Source organism: Myotis lucifugus, unplaced genomic scaffold, assembly GCF_000147115.1.
Source record: "Myotis lucifugus unplaced genomic scaffold, Myoluc2.0 scaffold_864, whole genome shotgun sequence".
Lineage (NCBI taxonomy): Eukaryota > Metazoa > Chordata > Mammalia > Chiroptera > Vespertilionidae > Myotis > Myotis lucifugus.
Genome location: NW_005871912.1, coordinates 64,954 through 75,910, shown reverse-complemented (window position 1 = coordinate 75,910; position 10,957 = coordinate 64,954). Strand labels below are relative to the sequence as shown.

Genomic DNA, 10,957 nt, shown 5'->3' with positions numbered 1-10,957 from the left:
AGAATACTATCCTCAAGATTTATCTATATTGTCACAAATGGCAGAATTTCCTTCTTTTTAAAAGCTGAAATATATTCTAAAGTACATATATACTACACTTTCTTTATCCATTCATCCCCTCATAGACACTTGGGTTCTTTCCATATCTTGGCTGTTGTGAACAATGTTGCAATAAACATGGGAGTGTCTTGAGACACTGATTTTATTTCCTTTGAATATATACCCAGAAAAGGGATTGCTGGATCATATGGCAGTCCAATATTTAAAATTTGAGAAACCCCCATACTATTTTCCATAATGACTAGACCACCAACAGAGAATGAGGGTTTCTTTTCTTCCAGATTCTTGACAACATTTGTTATTTTTGTCTTTTTTATAATAGCCATCCTAACATGTGTAAAATGATATCTCATAGAGGTTTTTATTTACATTTCCCTGATGATTAGTGATTTTGAGCATCTTTTATTATTATTTTTTAAAATATTTTTATTGATTTTTAGAGAGGAAGGGAGAGGGATAGAGAGATAGAAACATCAATGAGAGAGAATCATTGATTGGCTGCCTTCTGCACGCCCCCTACTGGGGATGGAGGCCGCAACCTAGGAATGTGCCCTTAGCTGGAATTGAACCTGGGACCCTTCAGTCCACAAGCCAATGCTCTATCCACTGAGCCAAACCGGCCAGGGCTGAGCATCTTTTATATACCTAATGGCTGTTTGTATATTTTTATTGGAAAAATGGCTATTCAGGTCCTTTATCTGGTTTATGTTTTTTTTAATCCTCACCTGAGGATATGCTTTGAGGGAGGAAGGGAGATAGAGATAGAGATAGAGATAGAGATAGAGATAGAGATAGAGATAGAGATAGAGATAGAGGTAGAGGTAGATTTAGGGGTAGGGGTAGGGTGGGGACAGGGGTAGGAATAGGGAGAGAGAGAAAGAGACAGAGAGAGAGAGAGAGATAACATCAATGTGAGAGAGAAACATTGATTGGTTGCCTTCTGTATACTCCCTGACTAGGAATCAAACCCGCACCCAGGTATGTGCCCAGACCGGGAATCAAGCCGGCAATCGAACCGGCAACCCTTCTGTGCACAGGACGACACTCAACCAACTGAGCCACTCCAGCCAGGCCCGTTACCTGTGTTTTTTAACTGGGTAGTTTATTTTTTACTATTGGATGAGGCTCCCTTGTGGCCCATGGGCAGGCTTCTTGATGGAGTTTGCAATGCAGTTAGTAAGGTCTGAATCCCTGCAGTGCCCTCCAAGCGTCCTAGCTGCTGCTCTCCCAACCTCTACCCATCCCCTGTCATGCAGCTCATGACTCAGTCCTCTGGATGGGGTGAGAGAGAAATGGACTTGTGGCAGCTTCCCACAGAGCTGGGGAAGCCAGTCATTCACTCGTACACTCTCGTTTCCAGCGCCTCTCCCTGACACCGCGGGAGAAATCATGAGCCTAGAACAGTGATGGCGAACCTATGACACGCGTGTCAGAGGTGACACGCGAACTCATTTTTTTGGTTGATTTTTCTTTGTTAAATGGCATTTAAATATATAAAATAAATATCAAAAGTATAAATCTTTGTTTTACTATGGTTGCAAATATCAAAAAATTTCTATATGTGACACGGCACCAGAGTTAAGTTAGGGCTTTTCAAAATGTTGACACGCCGAGCTCAAAAGGTTCTCCATCACTGGCCTAGAAGTCTCTCTTGGCACTGGGCTGTGCTGCTTTGAAGAAGGGTTGATGTGGGTGAAGTCAGACTGTTCTTCTTATCCTCTCCAATGCATCTAAACTCATTGTTTTGGGTTCCAATAGTGTGCTAGAACTTTCCCACTGAAACCTGGACTTCCACAAGTGATTTCTCATCTATGGATGACTGCCCAAGACACTGACCTCCAAGGCTCCCAGACCATGGCTCAGAGGGGCCATTGGTGAGAGGGATTTATAGACCACAGCATGGCCCACAACCAGGACCAAGGTCTGTTTGCCTATTACCTGGAGCAAGGACAGGTATTGGCCTCTGATGCTGGATCCCACAGCTCGCACAAAGGCCTTTGTTTGTGAATGGATGCCAAATTGTGTTGTAGAAAGAGGTATGAGCAAAGGATATATTTTTTAGCCATTTTGTTGAAGTCATTTGATAGAAAAATAGGGAAAAGTGTTAATGGAATATTACATAAGAGGTATACTTATGGAGAATAACTACATGAAGATGGCTTGTTCATTAGTCATCATGGATATGAAAAGTAAAACCACAATAAGATATTACTATACACCAAATAAAGCTCAAATGAAAAGAATGGAAAAATAGCAAATCGTGGTAAGAATGTGGAGTAACTGGAATTCATATAAAATGCTGGAGGTTGGGCCAGTAGGTACTTATTTTATGGAAATAATTAGATATAATTATTTTATGCATATATATATGTATATATATGTATATATATATATGAAAAAGTATTATGAAAAAATTGTTTAGTATTTAAAACTAGATATAGACCTGCCCTATTATCCAGAAATTCCCCTCCTACAGATAGATGCCCAACAGCAATGTTTAGCTGTTGCGTAACAGCCGATAATAGAAACCAAAGATGCCCATCAATGGTAGAATGGACTTTCAATGTTATAGTCACACAACAGAACACTATTCAGCAATGAAAATGGACAATCTACAATCTCAGACGGCAATATAGATGAAAATCACATATATAACAGGGAGTGAAAAAAGCAGACGATAAAAGAGTTCAAAGGTAATCTCCCATCTAAATAAAGTTAGGAAGTGAGTAAAACTAATCGATGCTATCGGGAGTCAGGGGAGTGACTGCCCTGCAGGAGCCGTGTCCAGAGGAGAACCTGAGAGGATCTGCAGGGCTGGGATGTGTTTCTCATCTGACTGCTGGTGACTCATGTTTGTTTAGTTTCTAAAAAGTCCTGCCAACATTTTCTGACTTGGCTCTATATCCAAAAACAATGTGAGCATCATTGTTTTTCAATCTGTCTGATTATTATGTGGTCCGGAGTTCCTGTATGCTTTCCTCTGCTGTTCTTGCTTTCAGAATCCTATTTTCTGTGTGTCTGCTTCTCTGGGTTTGGGCTGAATATTGTGCTTAAAAGCTATTAACAAAATAATTGGAGGTCTAAGATGGCATTATTTCCCTCCAAATATGATTTTTGTCTAATGGCAGTGACTTAGTACTCAGGGTTGCTAGCAATCTGGAATCATCCTAACCCAGATTTAGTGCTTGAGATTTTCCCAGTCCCCCACAGACGCAAAGCCAGGGGGCAGCATTTCCGTGAAGTCTTTAATTACAGCTCGCTCTTATTCCTACGGCACCTCCAGGATGGCTGCCCAAGGTGGAATTGGTTCACTCCTTAAAAACAACTCATTTCCCAAGACGGTTGTTAATAGATACTAACACTGGAGCAATTCTCCAGCTTCATCTCAACAAGCTGCCTTGGGATTGCCTCCCTGAGGCCCCTCCAGAACTGACTAATGGCTCCAGCTCAGCCCCTTTCTCATGACCCTGGTTTCAAGGGCTCAGTTCTCAGAGTCCCTGGGATCCTCAGAGTGCCCACAGCCTTGCTTTCTCCTTCTACGCAGGCACTGAAGATCCAGGCACTAATCCCTCCTTCCCAACATCAGCCAACAGGACGAATCACCAAATCCTATTCAGAAACAATGCCTGACGATCCTTTGTGACCTGACCGTTTTCGTCCTGCGCAGAAGGAAAGGGGAGCAGCAGAACTAGGCAACTTGGAGGCCGGCACAGAGTGGGTAAGGTCTGGACATCTCAGACATTCTCCTCTGTCCTCCTGTCCCCGCCCCTCGCTTCCCCTCCGTCTCTCCCACTCCCTCTCCCTCTCCGCTTCCTCATCTTCTCTCTTCTTCATGTTCTCTATCTCACAAAGATACATACTTTGAAAATCTTCATAGAATCTACCTTCCGTGTGTTTAAAGGTGATACACCAATCCCTCCCATCTTTGTAACATTCTGTGGTTTTTAATCTGCTGGCAAACACAAAAGGCTTTCAGGGTGAGATGAGGAGGCTCCAGGAGGTTGTGGGCCCTCCCCAAGGTCATGCACGGGGAGCAACCCAGGAGGTAAGGAAGGGAAGTTGTCTAATGCTGAGTCTGGAGCCCTTTCCCATACCGTCCCAGACTTTCTCCTCTCCACCCAGCCACACTGCAGAGAGCTTCGTGTCTCCAAAGACAGCTGACCACACCAATGCACAGAACCCACCGACTCTTACAGACTAGGAGCAGCGGTTTCCAAAGTGTACCTTCAGAATCAGCAGCTGATTTTTAAAACAAAAACAAAAAACTTCCGTCTCAAAACTGAAGTAAGGGAACCAGGAAATGGGCTTTTTGCATATTCTGATGTGCACTAAAGTGTGGGAGATGCCTGGTTGAGGACTAGGAAGTAGAGGTACCCATTCCTTTGTATATCTTCTGACTATCCCCAGCCCTCTTACCTGTCTCCCACCTTCTCTCCTGTCAGGCAGATGTCCCACGGGGCCCTGCATCCAGGCAGCAGGCTGTGGAAGGAAGTCGTTGCTGATGAGGTCTAAGGGGGTGGACGATCTTTGTCTCCATGGCAGAAACAAGGTGGTGGCTGGGTGTGCTCAGGGACAGGGTCACTCAGGGAGTCACTGGGTGTTCTTTTCCATCCTCAGGTCAATGTGGGGTCTTGGAGTGGTCTCTGGAATGAGCCCATCAGTTCTCCTTTCTCATTAAAACTATTAGCTTTTCTAAGAGATCTCTTTATCTTAACATCTCACTTAAGTACTGTGTGTAATAAATGAGCTCATTCGTGGTGTAGGAGAATTATGTAACAAAACCAGACTTGGGAAACTGTACATATCAAAAGTCTCCAGAGCCTGTCCAAAGGGTTACTCCTGTTTTAACTCAAATGCAAAGGACCACCACATGGTCACTCTGTCATTTGGAATCTCAATGTTAAAAGTGAAATGAAGCAACACCTACCTTCACTAAATGCTTGAATCGAGTCTGCAGTGAACACTCACACTGCTATTTCCTACGGCCTGTTCTAAGGCCTTCTGTGATGGGGAACTCACTTCCCCATTCCTGGGAAATACTGTGGCTTCTCTCTCTCTCTCTCTCTCTCTCTCTCTCTCTCTCTCTCTCTCTCTCTCTCCCTCTCATTTTCCAGCTCCTGACCTGGCCAATCCACATCTCTTTGTGTGGGAAGTCTGTAATGATAAGTTTCCTCACTCCTCTCTCTCCTATAGCTGGCACCAGGGGCCAACCACAAGCAGTCTCCACAGGGCCATTCTGGCTCATTCCCTGCAGACACAGGAGGGCTGAGGCTGCTTCTGTCTGAGCGGGAGGCAGAGCCAGGCCCAGGATGGAGTCAAGACTGGGCCCCTTAGTCACTCCTTGTCTTCAAAACAGGGTTTTCAACTTGAGGGATTTGGGAGATAGAAAATTTTGAGAAATGATAAATAATAGAACTCTTTAAATCCCCACCACAGCCCTCCCTCTTACACAAGTCAATGGAGTTTCTCACACTGTCGTCCCTAAAGTCAGTTGTGATTCCACCATATTCCTTTATTTCACGATCTTATTTTTCACCCAAAAGCAAAATTTCTTGATAGTGGCTCACTTTCCTCTGACAAATGCAATATCCTCCTGCCATGAATATCATGAATTAATTTTTAAGTTTTCTCTTTTTTCATAAAATCTTTTCATAAATGTATTATTCACCTGAATATTAAGAATGATACTCTTCTGTTATACTGTTGAGTCTGTTTAAAACAATATTTTAATCTATTTATTTTCAAAGAGGCAGGTTGGGTTTACTGCAGGTTATTTTAGGGGAGATGGAGTAGAATCACCAAAATGAAATGCTAATTGATATCCAGTATAGTAATAGTATAATTCTAAGACATATAACAGAAAGAAAGAATGAAACTGGCCAGTGTGATTCATTGGTTGAATGTCAACCTATGACCAGGATGACAGGGCACATGCCTGGGTTGTGGGCTTGATCCCCAGTAGGGTTCATGCAAGAGGCAGCCAATTGATGATTCTCTCTCATCGTTGATGTTTCTATCCCTCTCTCCCTCTCCCTTCCTCTCTGAAATCAATAAAAACATATTTTAAAAAATAAAGAATGAAAGAAGATTCACCTAAAATGAGAGCAGGCATATTTTTATTTATTTATTTTCAGGAGGCATAATTTTATTTTATTTTTTGAGGAGGCATAAGTTTAGATTGGAAAACACATTCTAAGTCAGATAAGTCAATGAAGGAGAAACACCCCTGAATGAAACTTGGTAAATTTTTTAATTTTAAGATTAAAGGAAAATCATGCAGGAAGAAATGTAAGGTTATTCAAGAAGAAATAATAGGTAATAAAGGACAATATTGACTTGGAGAAAGTTGCCCTCACGTATTGAGTGCGTCAAGTTGACTGAAAGCACAAAACTGAGAGTGTGTTCACCACAATGTTGACAGCGCCTGCATGACAGAATTTGAAATGACTTTAACTTTCTTTCTATTCCAATTTCTTGTATTGCTTGAATTATTCACATTGGGATTTTTGTTCATAATCATTAGATTGCAATGTATTAAAAACTATTTGGGGGAAATGAATTCCATGGGATTTCTATAAAAATTACCTCATAAGTTATTGAAGAAAAGTCAACAAATTTCAAATGGTGGAAGTTGACAATAAGTGAATACAAGTTTCAGACAGACTCTAATGCAAACAAATCATATCAGAAAGGTATAGGGATGGCACATAAAAAAGGAACTATAGATAAGCCTCATTTATAAATATGATTACAAAAGTCTAAATAAAATAATTGAAAATCAATTTTAAATTTTATACTGGGAATGCAAGTGTGGTTCAATGGGGGGGATAGGGACTTATGTAATTCTTTCAACAATAAAGATTTTTAAAAAAGATTTTACTTTATGCCTCTCTGAAGAATTTGAAGACCCTGCCTGCTACTTGTTAACATCTTCATGCATAGTTTTGTTTGTTGATAATGTCAATGGAATTGTACATCATATTTTAATCTTATTATTCCTGATTATTATGTACATATATTAATAATAATAATGAATATTTCTTGAGTACTCACTGAAAGTTAGCTCCTTATGGTAAGCAATTTATAATTTAATTTTATTATCACCCTGACCCATTTTTCACATAAAGAAATAAAGTCAAAGAATTCATGTAACTTGCCTAAGTTTTCAGAGCTAGAAAATGTCAGAGCTCAGACTTGATTTCAAGTGTTCTGAAAGTTCTTATTTCTAATGGCATGTCAACAGACTGTCTTGTTTTCAAGGTAGATCATCATATCAGCAAATAATGATAATTTTTCCATTTTCTTTTCAATATTTTTACATTCCCCTTTGTCCAATTATATACCATCAATTTCTTATACTGCATGTACCTGTTTTATATATAATGTAAGTGTATACACTATCATAATATAACATACTAATATTTAAGCACTTCCAAAAGAATTGCAAGATGATTATATTTAAAATGATACAATTGATGTTATTCCTATTATATTGAGTATGCCAGATTAGATGTAGCTGGAATTACTAAATTTCATAAAGATTTTTCATGCCCTGTTTTTGTGTCTATTATTACATTGTTCCTTATGCAAAAAAATGATAAAGTTTAGCCTAAGATATTTTTTAATGCTTAAAAAGAGTTGGTTTTAATTAATTGAATGTCTTTATTTGATTTAGGGCATATAGTAAATGTCTGTTGATGCTGATATTACAGAAAGTTGGGGAAATGGGTGGAGGCAACCAGAGTGGAGCCTCTGAGTTCCTGCTCCTGGGGATCTCCGAGAGCCCTGAAGACCAGCGGGTCCTGTTCTGCATGTTCCTGTCCATGTACCTGGTCACGGTGGTGGGAAATGTGCTCATCATCTTGGCCATCAGTTTTGATTCCCGCCTGCACACTCCCATGTACTTCTTTCTGGCCAATCTCTCCTTCACTGACCTCTTCTTTGTCACCAACACAGTCCCCAAGATGCTGGTGAACCTTCAGTCCCAGAACAAAGCCATCTCCTACGTGGGATGTCTGACACAGCTCTACTTCCTGGTCTCCTTGGTGGCCCTGGACAACCTCATCCTGGCCACAATGGCATATGACCGCTTTGTGGCTATCTGCCGCCCTCTCCACTATGCCACAGCCATGAGCCCCAGCCTCTGTATTTTGTTCCTGACCTTATGTTGGGTGTTCTCTGCTCTCTATGGCCTCATCCACACCCTCCTTATGTCCAAAGTAATCTTCTGTGGGTCCCGGAAGATCCACTACATCTTCTGTGAGATGTATGTCCTGCTGAGGCTCGCGTGTTCCAACACTCAGATCAATCACACAGTGCTGATTGCCACGGGATCCTTCATCTTCTTTACCCCTTTGGGTTCATGATCATGTCCTATGTTTGGATTGTCAGAGCCATCCTTCAAATACCATCCGCCTCCAGCAAGTACAAAGCCTTCTCCACCTGTGCCTCCCATTTGGCTGTAGTCATTCTCTTCTATGGGACACTTTGTATGGTATATTTGAAGCCCCTGCACACCTATTCTATGAAAGACTCAGTGGCCACAGTGATGTATGCTGTGGTCACCCCCATGATGAACCCTTTTATCTACAGCCTGAGGAACAAGGACATGCATGGGGCTCTGGGAAGACTTTTCCTAGGGAAAGCCTTTCAGAGATTCACATGAGGGTTATTTTGGACAGGACATTACAATAAAGACTCAAAATTTCCACCACCGTGTGCAAAGCATTACCCTATGGGGGATACAGGAGAGATTAGGCCATAGCTCCATCTTAGAAGGAGGTCATGTATCTTCGATGAATAAAATACATATATGTGTAACCCAATGTCCCTCAGACCTCATCAGCTCTGGCAATAAATAAGGTCACACAATGCTAATACTAGAAGTTTGCAGGATTAAAGCCTTCTGCTTGCCTGACACAGGACCACAGTCCCAGCCTTATCTAGTTATGTCTTAGTGGGACTCTCATGTTCTTTCGCACATGCCCCTCATATTCTTCTGAACTCTTAGGGGCCTGCTGCCTGGAAGCCATTTATAAAAGACACCTTGCACTGCTCCCATAGAAGATTTATTGGGTGAAGCTGGCCCTTTCTTAATGCTCTGTTGGGCTCAGCTCCCACTGCTTCAACGCTGAACCACAGTCCCTCTGGACACAGCCCCTGATGTTCAGACAGAATGGCAAGAGATCTCTCTTCTTTGCTCTGGGAAGATTTTTGTCCTTTGGTCTTCAAAATAATATTGCCTTGCCTTTTTTCTGAATTTCTTTTCTCTGAGAGAAGTTAGATTTTATCTTTGGGTGTCCACCCTTTCCTTTACGTCTGTGGCTCCTCATTTCCCATCTCGTCTTCATTTCTTTTAAAAAGAACTCTCAAACATATCAGCACAAGCTTATGAACAGGAATGGTGGTGGAGGCAGTAGGAGGGGAGAAGGTAATTTTGAAGCCCAATCTCTACTTAGGTTATATGGTTCTGACACCAATTCTGATGTGCATGCTTTTTCCACACCACCTACCATTTCTCCAACACCAACTGGGTATCCTACAATTCAACTCCATTCTGATACTATTTACCTGGAGATAAAATCAGATTCCATAGGTTAAGGGCTCAGTCCTACAAGACTTCCCTGTCCCACAAACACACTTCAGACACAAATCACAAGGCCAGGTTGTCATCTGTGCTTCTGATTGACTAGCTATGGATGGAAGGTTCCAATAATCCTCTCCATGGGTTCAATTAATTTGCTAAAACAGCTCTCAGATCTCAGAGAAACATTTTACTTACTAGGTTACCAGTTTATTCTAAAAAGATAAAACTCAGGAACAGCCAGATGGAGAATATGCATACAGCAAGGTGTGTGGGAAAGAACATGGAGCATCCATGCCCTCTCTGGGTATTGCACTCTCTAGAAATCTCCCACCCCTGTCCTTTCATGTTTTCATTCAGGCTTCCTTACATAGGCATGACTGATTAAACCATTGGCTATCAGTGATTAAGTAAATCCTGCTCTTCATCTCTCGAGAGATGAAGAGCACCAACCTTAGGTGCTTTCCCAAGGTCACCTCATGAACATAAACTCAGGTCTATTTGAAAGGGGGTTGTAATCAATAAGACACCATTAAACTCTTCTCAGGAAATTCCAAAGGTTGGTTTTAGGAGCTCTGTGCCAGAAATAGGAGGAAGATATAAATAAATCACAATATCACAGCCATGTTAATAGATAGAAAGGCTCAATATTGTGAAGATCTCAGTTCTTCCCAATTTGATCTACAAATTAAGTGTAATCCCAATCAAAAGTCCAGCAAGTTATTTTTTTTTTGCTAGCAATAAGCAGATTTTAATGTTTAGAGAGACAGGCAAATGACTCAAGAGTCAACACAATATTTAACTTTAAAAAAGTTGATTGACCCTATGCAACTTCTATAACGTTACAGTGATCAAACTGTAGTATTGGAGAAAGAATGGACAAAAATTTAATTGAACAGAACACAGAGCCCAGAAATAGACCCACATAAATGTGGTCAACTGATCTTTAACAAAGGAGCAAAGGCAATACAATGAAACAAAGATAATATTTTCAACAAATGGTTCTGAAACAACTGACTATTCACATTTTATTTTTTTAAATATATTTTATTGATTTTTTACAGAGAGGAAGGGAGAGGGATAGAGAGTTAGAAACATCGATAAGAGAGAAACATCAATCAGCTGCCTCCTGCACACCTCCTACTGGGGATGTGCCCTCAACCAAGGTACATGCCCTTGACTGGAATCAAACCTAGGACCTTTCAGTCCACAGGCTGATGCTCTATCCACTGATCCAAACAGTTAGGGCAACACATTTAAAAAAAAAAAAAGAAACTAGATACAGACCTTCCATCCTTCACAAAAATTAACTGG

At 41.1% G+C, this 10,957-nt stretch overlaps 1 protein-coding gene across 1 annotated transcript; it reads left to right on the top strand.

Moving 5' to 3' along the window:
- The first annotated feature begins 7,784 nt into the window (after positions 1–7,784).
- LOC102441907 (olfactory receptor 1D2-like) lies at positions 7,785–8,725 on the top strand. The gene is given in 2 exon segments (XM_014448579.1): positions 7,785–8,406; positions 8,409–8,725. Coding segments are annotated over 2 exon segments (939 nt in total).
- The last annotated feature ends 2,232 nt before the right edge of the window (positions 8,726–10,957 follow it).